The 24,686-nt window shown below is 37.6% G+C and overlaps 1 protein-coding gene across 4 annotated transcripts in view; it reads right to left on the minus strand.

The window, feature by feature from the left end:
- Positions 1–24,686, minus strand: part of TENM1 (teneurin transmembrane protein 1) — a 572,765-nt gene that overhangs the window by 250,848 nt on the left and 297,231 nt on the right. For all 4 annotated transcript variants that reach the window (XM_065900559.1, XM_065900557.1, XM_065900558.1 and 1 more), the window contains 5 exons: positions 21,688–21,887; positions 20,343–20,553; positions 15,457–15,558; positions 13,603–13,797; positions 9,703–9,903 (listed from right to left, as the gene is read on the minus strand). In XM_065900559.1, the coding sequence (XP_065756631.1) occupies positions 9,703–9,903; positions 13,603–13,797; positions 15,457–15,558; positions 20,343–20,553; positions 21,688–21,887 (909 nt within the window). The remainder of the gene's footprint in view (positions 1–9,702; positions 9,904–13,602; positions 13,798–15,456; positions 15,559–20,342; positions 20,554–21,687; positions 21,888–24,686) is intronic.

Here is a 24,686-nt window from a genome sequence, read left to right on the forward strand (position 1 = left end):
TGACTAAGGAAAGGTAACATCTGTTGAATTTGAACAAGGCTCTCTGAATGGTATATTGGACAAAAGGTCTAAACCAGAAATCCCGAGACTTGTCTCTCATATTAACTATATGTCTAATTAGCTACTTGACCTTACACAAAATCATTCAACCTACCTGGGCCTCAGTTTTCTTTTATAACAGGAAGGGCAAACCTAGGTGATCTCTAAGATCTAACCTAGTGTCAATATTCCATGATTATGCCAAAAGTCTGTCAAAGGAGAAATAAACAAAGATGGCTGGAAATGAAAGCAGGCAGTAGTATTTAGAATGCTTTACCTCTCACTGCTTGACACGCAGAATTCAATTTTAAAAATGAATGGACCTAGCAGAGAACTGTGGGAAGCTCTCTTTGATTGTTGAAATTGTTTACTCTTGACTCTACCGTTAACTTTGACTGCTATGGCTTCAGAAATATCTTTTGAACAATACTTCTCAGAACATTCTTCCAATGCATACTAACTGAACCATTTTGCTAGCTGGAATAAACTCTTCTAGGTTTGTTGGACACTAATGTGTTCACACACACCATAGTAGAAAAAATTCTTGATTTAATTAGAACTTAAATATTTTTTCTCCACTTAAAGTGAAAAACGTTAATTATTAAAAATAAATTGAAATGCAAATTTATCTGAAAAACACATTTTGCAGGTATATAAATTGAGATCCATAGTGGCTGATTAGCTTAAGATTATATGGAGAGTCAGAGGTATGCCAGTACACCAGAGGCATCTGCTGATCTGGGTGACCTAGAGTTCTGGTGAGAGTCCAGAGTGGGAAACAGATTGTTAGCTGAACCTTGGGCCTGCACAGGATCAGGGATCCATATTAAAACCAATCTAGATGAAAATGTGCCTTGCAGAAACAGACTAGAAGGAAATAATCTGTCTCAGGCTTGGGTCTGAGGATGTTAAATAACAAGCCTCCTCTGATACTTCATGGTGACTAGCCAAGTTTCATGTGGGTTTGGGGCCTGAATTTGTACCATCTGTATGGTCCGAAAAACTGTAACCTGAGATTTTTAATTTAAACTTTAAATTAGGGCTTCTCTGGTGGCGCAGTGGTTGAGAGTCCGCCTGCCGATGCAGGGGACACGGGTTCGCGCCCTGGTCTGGGAAGATCCCATATGCCGTGGAGCGGCTGGGCCCGTGAGCCATGGCCACTGAGCCTGCGCATCCGGAGCCTGTGCTCCGCAACTGGAGAGGCCACAACAGTGAGAGGCCCGCGTACCGCAAAAAAAAAACAAAAACAAACAAACAAACAAAAAAACTTTAAATTAGTACAAATAGTTACCATGTTGTACACCTGAAACTAATATAATATTGTAAGTCAACTATACTACAGTAAAAAAATAAAGTTTGCCCTGATCTGTAGTGCAGACAGGTTCTGACAGAAACAAACGTAAATCTTCCCCAGACTCAGAATTTAAACATATTTGAACCAACAATTAAAAAATAAAAGAAACAAAAAAGCAAGCCATCATATACAAGAGTTGACAGAAACAAGAAACCACAGACCCAGACCCACAAAGCCTTAACATGATCTATTTTCAAATATAGCATATAAAATAACTATGTTTAGTATGTTTAAAGAAAAGAGAGTAAACAAAAACAGAATTAAGGAGCAAGAAATTGCCAAAAATTAATGAGGCATATTTGAAAAAAAACTAAATTAAAATTTTAGAAATTAAAAGAAATCACTGAAATTTAAAATCTAATGGAAGGGTTAACCATCATAATAAACACAGATGAAGAGATATTTAGTGAGCCAGAAGACAAATTTGAAGAAGTCACCTATAAAACAACAGAGAAACAAAGACATGTAAAATCGGAAAAATAATAAAAGACATAGAGACCAGAGTGGGACAGTCTAATGGAACTTCTGAAAGGAGGTAACAGAGAAAGTGGGAAAATCAAGATTCGATGAGATGATGACTGAACATTTTCTATGATTTATGAAAGACATGGGTTCTTTTCTTTTTTAACATCTTTATTGGAGTATAATTGCTTTACACTGTTGTGTTAGTTTCTGCGGTATAACAAAGTGAATCAGCTATACATATATCCCCATATCCCCTCCCTCTCGCATCTCCCTCCCACCCTCCTTATCCCACCCCTCTAGGTGGTCACAAGGACCGAGCTGATCTCCCTGTGCTATGTGGCTGCTTCCCACTAGCTATCTATTTTACATTTGGTAGTGTATATAAGACATGGGTTCTTATATTCAAGAAGCTCTGCAAGTCACAAGCAGGATAAAAACAAAATTAATCCACACTGATCCTTAGGATAGGACACTGGGCTGTGAATTCTATTGCCAACCTCAACTCTGAAGCATACACAATAAAGTAACTTTTTCCCTGTGTCTCACAGCGAATTAGTTCCTTCAGTTATAAAATGAGGAAACTTATTACCAACCCTGCTTAGACCTTATGGATGTTACGAGAGTAATAGAAACCTGTTTGCTAGGTTATTGTGAATGTGGAAGTACAAGTACAAGTCAAGTTCTTTATAGCAGAGGCAAGTACCCATTCAGAATTTCTATGAGCTCCACCTTATTAAGTTTCCAGGTAAAAATGTATTGTCCTTACTCTTTAATGAAGGACTAATCTCTGTCCTTCCTATGCCTCTTCTTCTTTCCAATGACTCAGAAGAATACATGTAGAGCAAATCTCTGGAACAGTCCTGGAGGTATCTTGTATCATTAAAGCTCAATATACAATCCACATTCTAATAATGACCCCGGCTTATGGCCATAATAATGAAATGAAGAAAATGGATATGTAAGTATTTGGAGAAAAAATTAAAACCAACAGATAAACGCAGGAAGTTTTAATTACAGGAAGGAAAGTATCCTTCAGTTTATTTGGGGGAGATGTATGGGGTGCTCTTCAATATCTCTAATCATTTGATTTTGCACAGGACTGGGACAACTTATTCTGATCCTTGCCCATGTCCTGGCCACCGACTGTGCACACTTGATTTCTGGCTTCCTTCGAGCTCTCTCAGCCATCTCCACTAGAGAAGCAGGCGACAGGTCAGACTGTGGAGGTGGGCACCCAGGTGGCCATTTGCCCTGCAGGATCTCACCTACAGGGCCAAATACACCTTCTAGATACACCCTTTTCTGGGTCTGTTTTCATTTCATGTAGATAAATGTGAATTGAGAAAAATGCCAAATAGAAAATGAATTGGAATTCAGAATAAGACTTTGGGTAAATGAGAGGAATGCATTTAATAGTGAAGCACAGAATTTTCCTGTTTTCTTTTGATGCCCCTATTGGTCTGTCCCAACGCGTTCCTTATTATTAACTGTACTTTAACCATGTAAGTAAGCATGCATCTTCACACTCATGCTTACTTAATTACATTTTCATGCTTCACAGTTGCCACCTTATTTTAATATATGTCCCTGGTTTGAAAAACAATTTTAAAGCTTTAATGTCCTGGAACAGTCAGCAGAGTTAGCTCAGATTTACAGAGAGGAAGCTGCAAATGTACCTCCTTTTTCAAACTTGTCAAATTGTCAAAAGTTTCGCTGGATTTTTGCATTGCAGCCTGCTAATGATGTCAGAACAGGCATGGTTTTTATTGTCTCAGAACAGAATGTAAAAGACGTATTTTGAAAACATTTGATATTTGATGCGCTTTGAATCACCACACTGTGTATATAATCTTATGGCTATTAAATGAACTCTCTTTTATAAAAATAAGGGATTTTTGAATCTGAGAATATTTTGGGGTTCAATTTCTATTCTCACTTGAGACAAAAAAAACTTAGGGGGTGTCAAACCATCTCTGAGTAGGATGTGTTGCTAGGAAATCATGATAATAGTATGATTTTTTTTCCATTTCATATCTACCTCTCAAAAATATTTATGTGGATTCCATCTTACACACTTAATTTGAATTGAAATTCTATTAAGGATGCTCTTGGGTTATATTTCTAGTGTCACCAATGAACTTCATTTACTGATTCAGTAAATCTACAGTTAATGTTTTGACCTCACTGTAGTGTTGATGGTGTAGCCACTATGTTTCAAGCAGGGGTTTGTTTTATTAAATCAATCAAATCAGAGTCAACTTAAGGTTTACCCTTTATTTTTTTACTGAGTAGAAAAAGAATTACTTTAAAATAAATTTGATCAGAGGTTGTCATACTTTGAATGCAAGTTAAAAATAATTAAGCCTACATACGAATTAGTCATAAGCCTTTTGTCCCTGTACGCTAAAAAGTACTTCCCATCATGTTTTGGTGACTAGTTGTCTATATTTGAGCTTTTCTTTAAGTCCAGGGAATTTGTAGCATTATAATATATTAACATTGTTTACTAATTAATAGAAACTTTTCTTCTGAGAACTCAGCTACTGTGCCTAAGAAATTCAAGTGTGTTCCCCGAACTGAAGAGGGAAAAGTACCTGCAATCCTAGGTTCCTAATCTGGGTACATTGATTATCTCTTTTCTACTGAGATACTTAATGGTAGTTACTTTATATATGAGTGGATTTTTCTCTTCAGTGGCATGATGAATGACTATATCGTTGTGCCCGCAGCATGTACATTAGATTTTGAACAAAGCTTCTTTATCAAATGGCAGGTACAACCCTGCTGTTACTGTAATATCTGTAGGAAAAATACAGCGTACGCACTAATCATTTCAAATGGCCTAATCAATACCTGGAAATTGCAGGAAAGTGATGCATTGTATACGATAGGTATGTAGAATCAGATGAAAATCTTTTGATTATTGGCACTTTCAATAAAGGGGAAAACAAATAATGTTTTAAAAGCATATGATACTTGTGTAATCAAGGAAAGTTTTCCTAGCAATAATAATTATATGAGTCTTTTACAACTTCCTTCTCTAATTATCCGTTTTATTAGTAGATGCATATCACCATCCATTAGGCAACACTTAAAAACATAACGAGACATTGTTATATATACACATGTATATGTGTGTGTGTGCATATATATCTCTACAAATAGAGGTAGATTCTCAAACAGCATGGTCTATATATCAAAGTATGTTTGTCCTTATAATGAAAACAAAACTATTTACAATTAATATTTCCTCACCATAAACAATATGGAGTTAAGAGAGTTTATGGACTACATCCATGAACCATTCATAATCAGTGTCAACAGCTCAATAAACAGTATCAAGAATCATAGATCTCAGTGTTGAAAGGGGCCTCAAGGGTCATTTGGCTAATCTTCTACCATTTCAAAAATGAGGCAGCTGAAACTCAAAGAAGTTAAATTAGTCACTCAAAGTCACTGTGCTGTGAATAGACACACAGGTGCACACGCACACAAATACACACACGCAGTGTCATCTCTCTGATGGACAAGATGGCCACATGTCATAGGATAGCCTGAAAACAAATATCCTTATAACAAAGCCTCCTGGGATCTTCAGGAACTAACCCGGCTTGGAAGGGGTACATGATGATAGTACCTCAGATGACTTCTGTTATATAGCAAAAACAAAAAATATATAGCAAAAAAATATATATATATACCTGAGGTTCAGAAATACTTCAGGGCGTAATGTTCCATCTCTCTAGCTGATTAATCCAGTTCTAAGATCCAGTATAATGAGAGGTAATCATGGTAGAAAGAGCAGAAGCTGTCCTCTCTTTGTGAATGCTTACCTTCTATGAGCTTTTGTGCTCCCCTTCAAAGACTATGTGACTAGGAGAAGCCAGATTTTATGAAAGACATGTAGTAGATGCATTTTACAATGCTGGTATTAGAAGCAAAGGCCAGTATCTTCAGTACAGGCTAAATGTATTACTGAGATTTCATGGCAAGGAGTTCTATTTTAAGGGAGTATGATTTGACCTGCGGTATATCCAAATCTAAACTATGTTATAACTAGCTTCTATTGTATTCCTCTTGAGGTATTTTTAAAGACTAATGAGTTAACCTTTGTGAAGTACCATGAGACCTTCAGGTTAAAGAATCCTGTATCAAGTATCAATTCACTGCCACTAACAATACTCAACGTACCTAGAAAACAGACTGAAAGTAATCAGTAAACCATTCACTGCAGTCCCCTTGGTATCAGAGCAGCACAGTTAACATGCTAACAGCTAAGCGTCATGCGCTTAGAGGAAGAAAATGATCAATGGCAAAGAGCATATCCACCACCTTTGAAGTGACATGATCCATTATAAGAATCAGATGTTAAATTGCATCCTGTACTGAGCACACTCAATTAAAAGTCTGCACAGTGAGATCATCTCGATGGTTAAGTATGCTCTGTGGGAACAACCTTTATGGAGCTTAAAAATCACAGAAGGACTATTTATACCATGACACCGGAGATCTGGAAGGCATTTCCTCCCCCTATTTTTCAAGTTGGTAGTTTTATTAGGAAGCCTTTTTCCTGAAAGGCTGCAAAGTTTTGGATCATACTTATTCACTCTTTTGTTTCTTTGAGCAAGAGATGCTTCCAGTGTTTTTTCTACTGGGTCTAGAATGGATGAACGTGGCTTTAGTATGCATTCTAATTCAGTCTACGTTTAGTCTACATTGTATCTGGACAAGAATGTGTCATTCATGCACTTGATATTTGATGCCCTTCATCTTCTTGAACTTTCCCTTTTCAGTAAGCTAATCTATACACCTGAGTCCCTGGCTCCTTGTCTAACTCTTCCTTTGGTGGGGGTGAGGGTGGAGGCTAGAAGGAACGCTAGATGTAGAATGAAATCAACAGCCCTGGTTTCTACTTGCACGTTTGCAAATTAGCCAGGTCTATGGCCTTGGACAAGTCATTGAACCTCGCTGGTCCTCAGTTTCCTCATGTTTCAAAAACTTGTACACTTCTTGTTCATCGTTTACTGTCTATCTCTCCCAGCCAGACTGCAAGCTCCACTAGTGCAGGAATCTTTGTATTCCTCACTGATATATCCCAAGAGCTAGCACATGGCACACAGTAAGTGCTCAAGGAAAATTTGTTTAATAGAAAAAGTGCAGAGATATGTGGTTCAATGTTTCACAAATGTGGTAGCCTCTAGTTCACCTGTCTCAGCACCCTTAAGGATTCTAGTGCACTAAAGCCAGAGAGGCAAAGCAGTTTGCCCCTAGATGTGAGAGCTAGGGCACCATTCTAACCTCCTCATTTAATTGTCCATTGGCCAAACATTTATTGAGCCCCTATTATGTCCCTGTCATATACGTGGAATCTAAAATATGACACAAATGAACCTATCTACAAAACAGAAACAGACTCACGGACATATAGAACAGACTTGTGGTTGCCAAGGGGGGGTGAGGGAGGGATGGATTGGGAGTTTGGGATTAGCAGATGTAAACTATTATATGTAGAACGGATAAGTAACAAGGTCCTATCGTATAGCACATTCAATCTCCTGTAATAAACCGTAATGGAAAAGAATATGAAAAAGAATGTATATATATGTATAACTGAATCACTTTGCTGTACAGCAGTAATTAACACAACATTGTAATTCAACTATACTTCAATAAAATTAAAAAAAATTTAAAAAAAGACTTTTCCAAAGTCTTCTTGGCTATAGGGTTTCTTCTCAAATAACCCATGCTCCCCTCTTTGTGCTCTGCAGTACATGGCCTTGGACACAGCCTAGCAATGATACCTCTTTATACATGGTGAATTAGGTGATACGCTCCCAGAGGACAGTATAGTACAATGGTTCAGTGCATGGAGTGTGAAGCCAGAATACCTCAGTCCAAATTCTGACTCTGATACTTGTTATAGGGGTGACTTTGGGCAAGTTATTTAATCTCTCTGTGCCTCAGTTTCCTCATGTGTGAAGTGGGCCTAATTACAGTACTTATCTCATAGGGTTGTTATGAAGATTAAGTGAACATAAGTCCAACAATTAGGAAAGTGCCTAATACACAATACTTGTTATGTAAGTGTATGCTCTAGGCCATGATACTATATCTGACACATGGAAGGATGGAAGGTATTTAATAACATTTAGTAAATAAATTAATAATCAGGTTAGAGCTATACTGTACAGTCCCCTAATATGCAGTTACTTCCTTTTTGTTAACTATCTTCTAATTGTTCAATGTGTGTTCTCCACTAGCTCCTTGTGTGCAAGGACCACGTCCATCTTGTTCATCACTATATCCCCAGCACCAAGCACCATGCCAAGCACATAGTAGGCACACTATATTTGCTAAGTGTATAAATGAGTGATTTTTAAGATTTGCATTTTAGTTATTATTACACTGTCTTTAGCATTTTAATCATTTTCTGAAATTGTAAAATGCAATCCTTTCTCCCATATTATTTCTATGTGAGGCACAAAATTTTGTACAGTGAAGTATTAGGTTAGAATTAATTCCCTTAACAGAGCGATTCTCCTGTTTCTTTATAGTACAGGATTGCAGATTTTTGGTTCAAAACTATTTCAGGTGCTCACAGAGCACCTGTCCTTCTTGCTTATCACGTGCCATTTTACATCCACAACAAAATTCATCAGCAGAGGCTTTGTAAGAGCTATTACTTATTAATTCTACTCACTTAATGAGCACATGGTCTGAGGATAAGAAAAAAATATATAAAGAACGATCCCTTATTTTTGGTTTAGGTGGAAAAACAAGTCACGTACTCAAATACCTACATCACAATGCCTTTTTTTTTTTTTTTTCCCCCCCGGTACGCGGGCCTGTCACTGCTGTGGCCTCTCCCATTGAGGAGCACAGACTCCGGACGCGCAGGCTCAGTGGCCATGGCTCACGGGCCCAGCCGCTCCGCGGCATGTGGGATCTTCCCAGACCGGGGCACGAACCCGTGTCCCCTGCATTGGCAGGCGGATTCTCAACCACTGCGCCACCAGGGAAGTCCCACAATGCCTTTTTGATTCTCTAGCAATGAGTGCGGTAGGATTTCAGAGGATCCTGTTGATGTGATCAGGAAAAGTTTTATAAAATGGCTAAAACGGTAGTTGGTCTGGGTGGATGAGTTGAATTTTCACAGGTGGAGAGGGACTAGGATTCCTGCTGAGGAAAGGGCATAAAGAAAAGTGGGGGTAAGGAGAGCATACAGATCACTTTAGTGCAAGGAGGGATTTATGCAGGAAGCAGAAGTAGAAGATAGGCTGGAGAGAGAGATATGGAATAGTTTGTACTGGGCTTTTGGTAACAGGCTAGGATATCTGAAGGTTTTCTATAGACAACAGAGAACTGTGGATGATGTTAGGGTAGAGAAGCAAAGTTGTGGGACTATTAATTGGGCAGGAACATGGCAATATAGAAATAGAGTAAAGTGCCTGGCTAAGTTGAGTTTTTACATGATGGGACACCCAGTGTAAATATTCTGCAGATGGCTGGAAAGGAAGGACTACTTAAATTTGGGGAAGACATAGATTTCAAATAATCTGTATAGAACTGATAACAAAAGACTTGAGAATGGATGAAATAACTACAGGAGAATACAGAACGAGGACAGAAGTTCAACTACAGAACTATGACAATGAAAAATACGATTAAAAGCCCAGCAGTATGTTGTATATGAAAATCCAGTAAAATACTAGCCTAGGGAATACCTGGAAGCCCTTTATAACCCACGAAGGCATACAGATCAGAGTTTAAGAGACACTACCTTAAGGTAAAGACCAGTAAGAACTTGGGAGTGAAGGAAGAACAAGAAGAAAACTCTGACATACCTGTTGAGCAGTCAGATCCTGTCCACTTGGGATCGCAGCTGCATGTTCCAGTGTCCAGGAGAAAAGTCCCGTGTCCTGAGCACTGCTCTTGACATATGGGAAGTGGCGTTTCACAGTTGATTCCTCCCCAACCAGTAGAACAGTGACATTCTCCTTTTACACAGATGCCATGGCCAGAACACATTGGGTCTAAGCAGTCCTCTGAAGGCCCCAAAAAGGAGGGAAAAGGTTGAAAGTAAACAGGTGTGGCCAGTTTACCTCAGGACAATGAAACTGAGGTACATTGATTTCCTAATATTCTATCATTTATGCTGTTTTAATTAGGCAATAAAATGACTCATGTAAACGCTGTGTTCAAATCAGAATATTATTAGCACTTAAAAACATGGTAGGCTATCATAAAGGTTGCAACCTAAATTTAGAGGAAGGAAACCACACATATGTTATGTGAAATTATGAGCAGTGTATAAGTACTCCCACGCAAATGGGTCGGTGGACCAGTGTGGGCCTTCAATAAGAATTCCTTGGCTTTGTAAGAAAGATCAAGAATTTTTAGTAAGTCATTCCTTGTCTTTTCTGAAATTGGAATCATAGTTCCCAGAAATGGCTTTTATTTGATGTGTCTAGAGGAGTTTTTATATATATTTAAGTTTGGATTATTTAAGGTATTAGGTGAGGTGACTGCTGTTTCATGAAATCATACAATATAATCAATTTCTTATAATTTCTCATTTATCCCTAAGAAGCACTGAAAATGAAACATTTTTAACGTAATTTCAAAATTCTTTTCCTCGTGGCTTCTCTTTTTACCAGGATGCTGTGACATAGTTTTCAATGCTTTAGAATATCACAGACTCAATTATATTTGTCTCAGATTCTGTGAAGTCTGGAAATTTTTGGACACATTCTAACAAACACTCTATTTTAGAAGTAGATTCCTATGTTTGCCTTGGGGAAAATCATTTTGTGCTTTTAATTGAGTGACCATCCCACGGGAAATGGGAAAGTTGATTTCCAAATTTTTGATCTTCCCATACAAATAAGATGAGACCAAAATAACTTAACCATGATGAGGATGTATGCTTTGATTTACTTTTCCAGCAATGGAAACAGACTAATACAATCTGCCATCATCTGCAAGACTGGCCTACTTTTAGGGTGTGGCATGTACCATGGAACAGAGTAAGTCTAACTAAGCAGTATTATAATTAGTGTTATTGCCATTATAATTAGCCCATGATCTCAGGATCATTAGCACAATGCTTTAATACCTGAGCTAATCAGCAAATAAACACCAGAAGGTACATCTGATTTCATCTGTTCATTATTTGGAGGGAGAGGAAAAGTCTAAAATGTAGAATATTGTTTCAGAAGGAGGTAATTTTATTACATCAAAATACAATAATCTTAATAAATGATATAGTATTTAACTTAATATAGTTTCTTTTTTTAGAAGGCCACCTTCAATGAATAGGCAAGTCATACGTAAGTAAGAGGCACAAAGTCATATGGCTGAAAGGACCAGGTTGGTAGTATACATGAATGAGATGGGCTGGATGTAAGAAAACAGGGTGTCAAATGAGTTGAAAATTACACCCCCTCGAAAACCTGCCCATGGATGTTTACAGTAGCTCTATTCATAAGTGCCTAAATTTGGAAACAGCCTTGATGTCCTTCAATAGATGAATGGATAAACAAACTGGTATATCAAGACAATGGAAATTCAGTGAAAAGTAAATGAGCTATCAAGCCATGGAAAGACATGGAGGAGACAAATTCATGTTGCTAAATGGAATAAGCCAGTTTTAACTTTTCCATACTGTGTGATTCGAACTATATGACATTCTGAAAAAGGAAGACTACAGAGACAGTAAAAAGCTCAGTGGTTGCCAGGGGCTGGAGTAGGACGAGGGATAAATAGGTGGAGCACAGAGGATTTTTAGGGCAGTGAAATGATTCTGGATGATACCATGATGGTGGATACATGACATTATCCATTCAGCAAAACCCATATAATGCACAATACCAGGAGTGAACCCTAAGTAAACTATGGGCTTTATTTAGTTACTAATCATAATGTACCAATATTGGTTCATCAATTGTAACAAAGGTACTTTACTAATGCAAGGTGTTAATAATAGGAGAAACTGTGTGTGTGTGTGTGTGTTTGTGTGTGTGTGTGTGTGTGTGTGTGTGTGTGTGTAGGGGTGAGGGCTATATGGGAACTCTGTACTTTTTGCTCAATTTTTATATCAGCCTAAAACTTCTCTAAAAAATAAAGTACATTAATTCAACAATTAAAAAAACAAACAAACAAGGTGTGCTGGGAATAAGTGTCCAGTTTAAAGGAATCTGCTGCTAATTGGCTACAATCATTACCACCACATAGGAATGTGGGTCCAAGGTTACCAGATTTTCTAGTTGTTCAAGAGAAGCTAGAAACAGAGACTTTTATATGACATTTCTCTATTTTAAATTTTGGGAAATACGTCACATTAAACAACAACGAAAACACCACCACTACCACTTTGTGAATCAAACAAAACCCATCCATGGGCCCAGTTCAACCTGTGAGCTCCTGGTTTGTGATGTCTGACTTAAAATATTTTTTGTTAAAAAACTGTATTTGAAAAGTTTATACCTCTAAACATGGTATTCCTTGCTATCTTGGTTATTCTGTAAATTTTCTTAGTGGCCCCTAGAAGGCAAACATAAGCTAAGTCTTTTTTCCAACGACTTACAAGATTTAAATTGGAAGGGTCTAAATTAATTAGGTTAAATGTTTTTCAGGGCAGATTGTAGATGTTGTGATAGACACCATTTTTTGGTGAATGTCTGTGTGTCCATATAGCATCTGAATGTACAACTTAAATATCATGATTGCAGATGGATTCCCATAAAAACAGCTTCCAAAAGTAACTCAGGAACTCTACTGCCTTCCCTAGGCCCAATGACATTCATATTGGAACAGATACAATCTTTACACCAAAATTCTACTATGGCTAATGGGAAGTGGGAAGCTAAACTCTGGCTTGCTCATGGAGTGGAATGAGATTAAACTCTTTAAAATGCTGTGTAATCGTCTCAATGAGCCATCTTTAAAAAGCCATTATAGTGCATTTTCAGCAGTCTCTTTCCTGAACAACAGTTGTGATGAGACCATCTCCCATGGTAATGGTTTAATATTATTTCTGAAAACAGTCTTATTTGAGGAATGTGACATGAAAAAGGTCTGATTACTAGTAAATTTATTTTCCAATGTGTCTTCTTTAAATTATAAAACTATTACTATTTTGAAGTATGTTTTGTAAATGATAAAACTATTGTGTGTGTATGTGTAAAGGCTCCTTTGGGGGTGAATTTTAATATAAAGGCACTGCCTCAAAACTCATTAGTGGTAAGTCTACTTCCTTAGGCATGGACGTCAAGTTTCAGCAGGAGGTATGTAAAAATAAACAATATAAAGCAATAATAATAATGGTAATTACAAATCACTCCCAAAGAAAACATTCGTGAAATGGTTCCAAATGTGCACGTATTATTTTTATTATGTGCTTTAAAGTAAGATGTAGCCTAGTGCACTCTGTAATAATGAAAGCATGTAAATTAACACCTAAAATCATCAGTATGGAAATTCTCAAGTTATAAAACAGTGTTAAAACGAGGGGGGAAATGCCATTTTTCACTACTGCTCTGCAAGGGTCACAGATAAAGCCTCATGTTAATATTAGAGGCTGTCAGAAGAGACACGAACTCCCCCGCTCCATGTACGAAGGAGACATGTTGAGCATTTAATGGTTTGCAAAGACCACTTACATCTCTACTAGAAACCCAGAATGACACCTTGGACAATTCAGTGAGAGAAAAGCCTGGAGCTATAGATTAACACAGGGCTCTGACCTTCCTCGCATATTTCTCCTTTGTATCCTGGCACACAGATGCAGACTCCCATGATGCAGGTGCCGTGGCCAAAGCACGTTGGGTCAATGCATTGCTCTTCTGGAACGTCGCACTCTGGTCCTTTCCAGCCATTTCGGCAGACACAGTGTCCTTTCTCGTATTCTCCGTTCCCACCACACAGCACAGGGCATGAATCTGAAGGTTGGCAAATGAACTTGTAATGTTCGCATAATGCTTTTAAAATCTCCAAAGAGCAATTCTCTATCGATTCTCGTATAATATTTCTGGTAAAAAAAAATTGTACTATTTCTGTCTTACCATTTATTAAATCGGCACATGTTCGTGATTACAAACAGAATTTTCCTCTTATGGGATTGGGGGAAAGATAAATTATAAAATCATCCTGAGTGGAGAAATTATTTCAAGTACTTGCTTTTGATTCCACCATACTCTTAAACAATTATTATTATCATCATTATTATAAGCTAGGATTTTTCTCTTTTATGGTTTTTCTTCCTCAAGCAGATGTATGCTACTTTCAGGAAGAAAACCCTGAAAATCTGTAAAACTAGTAGGGAGTTATTCGTATTATAGAATGTTATCTTTAAAAAGTTGTGCATTTAAAGAGATTTATGCTGGACAGATGTCTGTGCCTACCCCACACTGTGCAGACCTTTATTAGAACACTCACTCCGCTTTGTCACTGTATGTCTCCTTATTAAAAATATGGGCTTCCTGAGGGCAGGGCCTGTACCTTGTCTTATTCATTTTTTCAATACCAGCCATCACCTCTACTTCTACCTCCCACCTCCTCAAGATCTATCAGAGAACTTGGAACCTAGCAAATGCTGTAGAATTCTCTGTTGAAAACAAATATCGTATATTAACGCATATATTTGGAATCTAGAAAAACGGCACAGATGAATTGGTTTGCAAGGCAGAAATACAGACACAGATGTAGAACAAATGTATGGACACCAAGGGGGGAAAGCGGGGGTGGGTGGTGGTGGTGGTGGTGGGATGAATTGGGAGACTGGGATTGACATGTATACACTGATATGTGTAAAATAGATAACTAATAAGAACCTGCTATATAAAAAATAAATAAAATTAAATTTAAAAAAAAGAATTCTCTGTTGAATAGAATTTAATCTAAAGAAAACGGAGTGGCTGAGAAACCTGAGATTAAAGCATTAGCAGACTGAGAACTTTACGAACACATTGCGAATGAGCAGAAAGCATCTCTAAAGTAATAACTGGAAGTCTATGGGGAAAACACAGTGTGATTTATCTACAGCTTTTCAAGAATTAAACTATGGGCAAGTCTAGTTTAAGTCTAGTAAAGTTTGAAAGTTTAACTTCTGCCTTTCCAGTCTTTCCTTTCTAGGCTACTCACGGATTTGGTGACTGTCTACCCCTTCCTGTTTACCCTGGTGTGTACAACCAGTTACCACTCTGCCCTTTCTTAAAGTTCATCCATTATAAATGAGTTTATGAAGGGAATAGAAGTATCATGGAGTGGTTGGGTCAGAGGATCCAGGTACAAATCCCAGCTGTTAGATAACCCTGGTATTTCACCTCTCTGAGGTTATTTCTTTGCCCATAAAACTGTGATAATAGATCTACATCGTAGGACTATCGTAGGATGTAGGAATTAAAAGAAGTACTGCAAAGTGTTTAGAACAGTGCCTGGCAGAGCAAGTGCTCAGCTTTTGGTAGCGGCAGTTCGGGTGTTGTTGCTATTGCTGCTGCTACTGCCACTCCTGTCCCTCCTCTTCCTCCTATTGCTACTAATTCTGAGTTCTCAAACGACATTGAGCTCCCTAATCAATCAGTGTAACAGAGCAACCTCACCTCTAGCACAGTCAGGCCCAAGGAATCCTGGGAAGCAGTGACAATGGCCAGAGATACACTCTCCATTTCCATTGCAATTGGTTGAACAGTCATCCATTATTTCTGTTAATAGAGAGAAAAAGAAAAAAAAGAACAAACCTATAGATTGTAGAGTCCTTAATTTTTTTCTAAATTGCGAAAACTCTGGGCCTGTAACAATCTTTGCCCCCTGCTGTCCACAAAGCGCTTACTATTTAAAATCAGATGCCAAAGATTTCTGTAAGATGTCATATGCAGTACCGAATTATTAAAAGCGCCCTGGATTTGCTGAATTGGCTATTCAGGAATGAAACTAAAAACCAACCTCACCTCTAAAGTGCATAAAGGGTCTAGATGAGTTGTCTTCTTATGAGACATTCACGATAAAGCTAAAAATGTACCAGGATTATAAGTCATTTCTCAAAAGCAAAATGGACTTTAAAATGTAACCCAGAAAACGAAGTCTATTGTTTATTTTTCAAATTTAGGTTGTAGCAAATAAAAATTTCTTCTCTAGCACCTAAAATGTTTAATCTACTATCTTGACAGCTTAAATACGATAATCAGTATTTCATTTTCATTAATAAGTGACAACGGAAAGCTTTTAAAGTTAAGTGTTCATATTAAATTCACCACCACTAAAAGCATTAGAACCTAAGTATTTTGTTGAGAAATGCTTTCTTGACTGTAAATGCTTATCAGTTCTTTGCCACTAATTTCCCTTCAATCCATTCTTAGAGAAGAATAGGTTTCAGGGGAATTGAGAAGGCTTTGAAGGTGCCCATAGGTAGTTGTGGTGACATAAAGATGTGCAATGCAACAGTACTTTGATAAGTCTTGTGTTAAGTAACTTGATTGAAGAGGTATAAAGTTATACAAAAATCAGTCTCTGACGAGGACGTTAAAAACTGTTTTTAGTTTAAAACTGTATTTGAGTATGATAGCATCAAATTCCAAGTCCGTGAACTATTATGATATGCATGTTTTACTCCTGTAGCTTAAAAAAAATAATCTTCTCATTATTCTTTTCTGGAAGTTTTCCATAACTTAGCACTCCTGGATTCTGACTTTTATGTTCTAGCCCATTACACTCATACTTCTCGTATGTACCAGTTTTTTCTTTTCAATCCAAATTATCTACTTCATCTAGTTTCACTTGGATAAGCTATTTCCAATTAGAGGGAAATATTCTAGTAAGTAGTCTCGGCATCTTCCATTAAACTATGAGAATTTATAAAGAGAGCTGGGAAATAGCATTTCTTCAGTTGTGGCCTTTTGACCACCTATATCAGTAGGATCACCTGAGGCACTTAAAATGCAGATACCTGAGCTTCACTCCAGATTTACTGAATTTGCCTCTGAGGGATGCAGCCCAGTAATCTACATTCTAGCAAATACCTCAGGTGACTCTACAGGTGATGACCGAATTAAAGCATTGAGAACCAATGCTTCAGAGAGTAAATTTCCAGGTTAGAGGAATTCTCGTCTAGACTTGGAATTCTGCAATAAAAGCAAGAGGAAGAAAGTGGTATCTAGTCCATTTAGGTGATTCTTAGAAAGCTGAGAATGAATCCAGTGGCTGTGTGGATATCCACCCTATTATCAATCAGAGGTTATTCTTCTGACATCTGTGTGAAGACATCAGATTCCTTTTTGCAGGTTTATGGTGGCCTGTTTTCTGATCCCTGTGATAGAAAACTGAACTGGATAAGAAACTGACACGTGGCATTTGCTGAACAACTGGGCTGGCAGGAATGTAACATTTGACAATGAGTTAACCATTTTTAACTCACTAAAACATTCGTTATTTTCAGAAAATCATTAATTTATTTAAAAGGTCATTATGAAAAGGCACAAAGGGTCTTTTTTTCTCTTTTCATTCAGAGATGGAACAATTATTATCTATTTTCTTATCTTGCTTTCTTGCACCAAAAAGTAATGGCAGTCCTTAAATCTACATTCGGACTTCCCCTGCCCTGGATGGTTAATAGGAGGCCACGGAGGAAGCTTTCAAAGGTAAATATACTTGAATTTAATTTCACACCAGGTCCTATTGACAACTTTATGGAAGCAGCCTTGTGGGAATGTAGCTATTGTAGAAAAAAATGTTTAATAAAGTTTGCTATCAAAATGAATAAAACTCCCTACATCTTATGGACTTATCTAAGAACCGTTCCTGGGCCCATAATGCTGCACAGAGCTTAACACCTGCAATGCAAATGAGAAGAGAAGGCAATATAGGAGGTTTTGGAAGCTGCCATCTCCACTGGGTATCAAAGAGACATCGGGATAGCCTAGGGACTCCAAAAGGAGGATGGCTACAGCAGAAACACATAAATAACTAGTGATGAAAAAGAATGTGCTTTTCTGTTTATACTGGCCTCCAGGAAGTTTGCCTTCTATCTTTTAAATCTTACTTCAGACTCACTTCCTAGACACCAGTTCATTAGAGTTGAGAATCATTTTAAAGTTCTATGCTTCAAACCCTGTTTTTATGCTACAGCCTAAAGCCCCTTGGTTTCTGCATCTGCTCTGATGATGGGTTTTGCTTCTGGCAGGTTTTCTCATGGGAAAAGCCAAAGCTAACGAATAATCGTATGGAATGAGTATGGTCTAAAGGGCAGGGGTTTGGAATCAGAGATACTGAGTGTCTCCAATCTCAATTTTGCCACTTGCTGGCTGTGAGACTTTACCAAATTATTTACTCATCCCAAGCCTCTGATTCCTTACTTGCAATGTAAGTAGCACTATACCTATGCTATTGAGGTTGTGATGAGAATCAAACAAGATAACTGAATGTAAAGCATCCAGCAGAGTGCTTGGGGCAGAATGGCACTCCATAGATGGTACATATTATCATGTTATTGAGCAGGTTGGCTGAGATTAGGGGATATTGATAACTCTGTCTATACAGCTAGAAAATAACATAATAATATAGGCCAGTAGCTAGCCTATATTAGTCATTCAATAAATGTTGGTTATTAATGCTGTTTTGATCCCTATGAGTAGCAGACCAAATATAGTTAAGATCAATCAACTGATTCTAACATTATCATGAAATAGACAAAGGAGCAACATTTAGAAAAGTTCATACAGACCTTAATTTGTTTAATTAAATACATTATCCTCTTTTTTACTATGATTAAGATAAAGTACAAAAACATAAAAATAATGGGGAGAATTTAGAGTGAATAACTTATACACCTTTGACATTTTGGGAAATTTACTTGGATTCTCTTTAAGTGGAATTATAGGAGAAATGTTTCTGTTGCTTCTAATCTTAAAGACAACAGAAAAGTAAAGAAACTGACTTGCATAAGGAAAAGCAAATATTTTGTTGCAGATGAAACTAACAGCTTCACCTCTGGATAATAGAAAATTATATCTCAAAGGTTAGGTTCTTTGGGGGGAGGAAGTAAGGAACAGGAAAAAAACTTCAAGCATGTTTCTGGGTCTACTGATTTTTGAAAGGTTAATAGCTTGGTTAGTGTTTTAACTTGAGCTTAGGGGTAAGGATAACAGGAAGAGAGAAAATCTTCTTCACAAATGTTTTAAATCTTCTAATTCCTCTGATTTCTTAGGAGAAACTCAACCTCTCATAACTCATTAGTATTTGCATTATCAAAACTAGGTCTTGGTGGACAAATATCATGAAAGGTGTGTCTGCTGAATTTGCCCCACTGAATCTGTGAGTGGCAAAACAGTGTCATGACTTAAAATACTTTTTTTTCTACTTTAACAAACACTTTGTCTTTTGAAGATGTAAGATCAGTGGAGTTTTCTCTAGGGGGAAAATCATGAGTGCATTTTTATTGCCTTTCTGATTACTTCAGAGGAAAGTTTTTGAGAATCTTGCAGCGGGAATACCATTTTCTACTGACAAAAGGTCTTCAGCATCAAGTAAAAATAAAACATAATTGTTATAAAGAGCAGATGGTATATCTATTAACAGTCAACACAATTTCCTAAACATATGGTCGAACAGGTTAACTAAAGGATAAAGTGGTGAGAGGTGTATAGAAAACTGACAGCTGCAAGATACTGTCCCTTCTTTTAAAAGACATGTGTTTTAGGAAAATTCACACAGTAAAATACTGTGTCTGTGAGTTGTTTACCCTTAGGGCTCTAAATTTGCTAAAGATCTCAGCTTTATTCACACAAAGGGTTATGAGGAATGACTTCACCCAAAAAAATGACAAGAGCTTGCTGTCTCTGATTAACTAGGGTGAAAGTGAATAACAGTGTGTGTAGACATTGTATTAAAAAGAACATGCTTTAAAAGGCTCTGAGTGCAGTGAAAGAGCCATTGTGATGATTTTTAAACTAAACAGTTCTAAAGAAAGAACTTTGAATGACCCAAGTTATTATCCTTAAGACTCTTCTCTACTCTTAAGTTGTATTTTTAAATCTTAATGGTTCTAGAATCAGTTGTTGTAAAGAAGAACTGGATTGATGCTAGTTTTTTCATTTAAAAAGGTATTTACTCGCTTTTTCTTTTTTAATAGAACTTGAATTAACAAGGCTTCTCTTGCTTATTTCCCTTCTTCATGAAGTTGTTCATCTATGTATTGTCGGTAACAGTATTAATATTATCCAGGTAACTATTCCTGTTGAAAACACATAAAAAGGAGCGTGGCAAGTAACCTAAAATAGCAGCAAATAAAGGAGCATTTTAAAAATCTTAATCAGCATTTAAACAACATTACTGACAACAACAATATAAACCGTTCTCATTGTGGCCTATCCCGAGTAATGACTTTAAGGTAGAATGAGCAGTATGCTTAAATAACATCTGTATCACTTTCACCACTGACTGTGTCTTTCTGGAGTTATACTGTCAATTCAAAATCATAGCCAAGGCAGCTTACCAATTGCTGTAGTTAACACAAATACTTGCTCCATCTTTTTTCCATCATTGTAAAATGCCAGATACCAAGGCCCTTGGTCCATATACTCTATGAAACCTGTTTCCTGCAGTGAGGTTAAGATCAGGTTCCGAGGGGAGTGCTGGGTATCATCAGAGCTCTTGGAGTCCTGTTTGACCAGTTGTTTTCCATCCATTAGTTTTACAAAATCAAACTGGAACAAATACAAACACAAATATGAGCCGCTACTTTTACTTCTAAGGCTGACAAACATCTCTCACTTCAGTTGTGCTACTTCATACTTCTTTGCTTTGGAGGTGGGCAAAGTGGGAGAAGAGGTTATTCATTCTTAAGAATATCTAAACCCAAGAGCATATTATTAATTCTGAAAAAAATAACTCTCTACTATATTTATAAATGTTATAAACCTTTCGGTTTTAGAGTATTAAAAATAATAAACCAAGAAATATAAAAATTCTTATTTAGTATTATGCAAGAGAATCTTGATATTTTACTAAAGTATCTGATAGAAGATACTTGAAAATAGACATTCCCCTTGAAATGTTACCATGACCTTCTTTACAAATTAAAGAGTCTTACAGTTTTTAAAACAAATAAATGAACAGTTGAAAATTTGAGAACATTCATCATAATTTACTACATTTGTGGTAACATATTTAAATATTCAAAGACCCTGTCCTTTTTTTTTCCTAATCGGTGGACAAGCACATGGCACATGTATCCCAAGCCCCAGATGGTCATGATTCCCTATGCTACTTCTTAGATGGAGCAGGGCCTCAAATGGGTTCATGTAAGGAAGAGATAAGGGAAGGAAATTAAGGGAAATGATGTGGCAAAGGTTTATAAAAGGGTCTTGTAAACCACAGAGGTTTTACATATTTGTGTTTTTATTAACAATAACAAGGAAAAAGTTTTACCTGCAAGACAAAACGTGCCTTTTTGACTCATTTCCCTCTTGATTCGCATTCCTTTATTGGGACCACAGGTCAGGAATGTATGGAAGCAGCGGAGGAGGTGTGGGCACCAAAGCTAAGTAAGAGGAGGGGGCTGGGAAGGCTCATGACCATCCTGTTCCAGGAAGCAGAACTCAAGTTGCAAGAATATTTTCTTAAACTCCCTTTTTTGAATCTGCTCTGCTAAATGCTAGTCCTTGTTTCTCAGTACCATTTTTTTCATTCGCTTGACTGTGATTATTCTCGATATTTGCTCATTACAAAAACTGTCTGCCTTCACCTCTGACTCCCACATACTTTGCAAGTCACAACCCCTAAACTATTCATCTCACCACTCTCTAAAAGGGTCAAGAAATACCTATAATATCAAATACCTGGGTATGCGTAGGTGGAATGTTTCTTCTGCCATAAATTCCCAGCAGAGAGTCCTTGGCTAAAGAAATATTGAATTTCAGATATATAGGATGGTGGATAGTAATCTGGAAACGCCAGAATAAGCCAGGTGGAATGGTCTGCATGACCTGTGCACCAATGTCAACTTCTCCGGTGTCTATTGCCCGTCCCTTCTGAAACACTGGTTTTAAAAGTAAAGAAAAGTATACATAATATTAATCTTAATTTATAAAGCAATGGTTTTTAGATTTTCAAGAACAGGTATACCAAAAAGACTTACTCAGCTCTTTCTTCCTCCTCACCCCACCCATCTTTTAAGACTTTACCCAAATTTAATATCTTCCAAGGAGCCTTCCATAACCAACCACTATATCAGTCTCTCTCTCCTCTAAACTACTATTGCATTTATTTCCATCATTTGAGTCATTTTAACCATTATTTACTGAACTTTGTCTTGATAGCTGTAGGAGATACAAAGATGAGTAAAATACAGTTCTCGCTCTTAAGGAACTTTGAACATAAAAGAGAAAACAGGACAAGTACACAAATATCCACATTGTAAAGAAAAATACCTGAGCTGGGTATACAAAGGAAGGAAAAGGTTTTGGTTGGAGGATACTCATCATTCCTAGCTGTCTCAGTCCCCTTTATATTCTTTAATTTTCTCCTTAGCACTTATCACCACCTAACATAGCACATGTTTTATTTATTTATTGTTTATCACCTGTTTTCTCCCAATAGAATATAAGGTCCATGAGGCTGTGGCTGTTTTGTTTATTGCTTTATCCCCAGTAACTAGACAAATATAGGCAAAAGTATGTGATCAGTACATATTTATTCAATGAATGAATGAAAGAATGAATCAGAAAAGCCTATGTATGGGAAGTGGTACTGAAGATGGGCCTTAAAGGATGGAAAGGATTTCAACAGAGCTGTTGGGAAGGATTTCCCATGTGAAGGGAACAGCTTGAACCAAAACAAAGAGAGAAACCGTAAAGCTAAGGTGCAGGGTATGGGTATATAGAGAGGAGCAGTTGGAGATAGGGCTGGAGGGAAAGGACGGCATGATATTCTATAGCTCCTTGAGAGCCAGTCCTAAATAGTTTACTTAGTAAAGGATGGAAAGCCATTAAAGGTTTTTAGGAAGAGGGGAGAGGTTGGGTACATTAGAAAGGCTAATTTGGGGACTTCCCTGGTGACACGGTGGTTAAGAATCCACCTGCCAATGCAGGGGACACAGGTTCGAGCCTTGGTCTGGGAAGACCCCACATGCCCCGGAGCAAGTAAGCCCATGCACCACAACTACTGAGCCCAGGTACTGCAACTACTGAAGCCCGTGCACCTAGAGCCCATGCTCTGCAACAAGAGAAGCCAGCGCAACGAGAAGCCCGCACACCACAATGAAGAGTAGTCCTCTCTAGCGGCACCTAAAGAAAGCCCGTGCTCAGCAACGAAGACCCAACGCAGCCAAAAAATTAAATTAAAAAAAAAAAAAGGCTGATCTTGAGGCAGAAAGTAGGATGCTTTAGAGCAGGAAGGCACAAGAATGATATAGGAATTATGGGGCAATAATTCAGGTGAATGACATGAAGATCTAAATTTAGGGTAGAACCAACAGCTCATGTGGAAAAAGTACATTCCAGTCAATTGTAAAATTAATAAGTGGGACTACATCAAACTAAAGAGATCCTGCACAGCAAAGGAAACAGTAAATAAATTGGAAAGGCAACCTACAGAATGGGAGAAAATACTTGCAAACCATATGCAGCCATCCCTCAGTTCTGTGGGGAATCAGTTCTAGGATCCCCACGAATCCTAAAATCTGTGGATGCTCAAGTCCCGTATATAAAATGGCAAAGTATTTGCACGTGACCTATGTACATCCTCTCATATACTTTAAATCGTCTCTAGATGGCTTACAATACCTAATACAATGTAGATGCTGTGTAAATAGTTGCTCACTTGTGGTGAATTCATATTTTGCTTTTTGGAACTTTCTGGAATTTTTTTCCCTGAGTATTTTTGATTCGAGGTTGGTTGAATCCACAGATGCGGAACCCGAGAATATGGAAGGCTAAATGTATCTGATAAGGCATTAATATCCAAAATATATAAAGAACTTGTACAACTTAATAGCAAAACAGCAAATAATCCAATTTCTAAAAATGGACAAAGGACTCGAATATATATATTTTCCAAAGAAGACATATTAATGGCCGATAGGTATATGAAAGGTGCTTAACATCACTAATCACAGGGGGAAGGCAAATCAAAATCACAAAATCACCTCACACCTGTTTGGTTAGATATTATCAAAAACACAAGAGATAGGGCTTCCCTGGTGGTGCAGTGGTTGAGAATCTGCCTGCCAATGCAGGGGACACGGGTTTGAGCCCTGGTCTGGGAGGATCCCACATGCCGCGGAGCAACTGGGCCCGTGAGCCACAACTACTGAGCCTGCGCATCTGGAGCCTGTGCTCCGCAACGAGAGGCCGCCATAGTGAGAGGCCCGCGCACCGCGATGAAGAGTGGCCCCCGCTTGCCACAACTAGAGAAAACCCTCGCATAGAAACGAAGACCCAACACAGCAAAAATAAATTAATTAATTAATAAACTCCTACCCCCAACATCTTCCTTAAAAAAAGAAAGACAAGAGATAAATGTTGGTGAGGATGTGGAGAAAAGAAAACCCTTGTGCACTGTTGGGAGAAATGCAAAATGGTATTGCCATTTTGGAAAACAGTATGGAGGTTCCTCAAAAAACTAAAAGTAGAACTACCATATGATACAGCAGTCCTACCCCTGGGTATATATCCAAAGGAATTGAAATCAGGATCCCAAAGAGATATCTGCACTCCCATATTCATTGCAGCATTATTTACAATAGCCAAGATATGGAAACAACCTAAATGTCCTTCAGTGGATAAATGGATAAAGAAGATGTGAGATTTTATATATATATATATATATATATATATGT

Source organism: Phocoena phocoena, chromosome X (assembly GCF_963924675.1).
Source record: "Phocoena phocoena chromosome X, mPhoPho1.1, whole genome shotgun sequence".
NCBI classification, from domain to species: domain Eukaryota; kingdom Metazoa; phylum Chordata; class Mammalia; order Artiodactyla; family Phocoenidae; genus Phocoena; species Phocoena phocoena.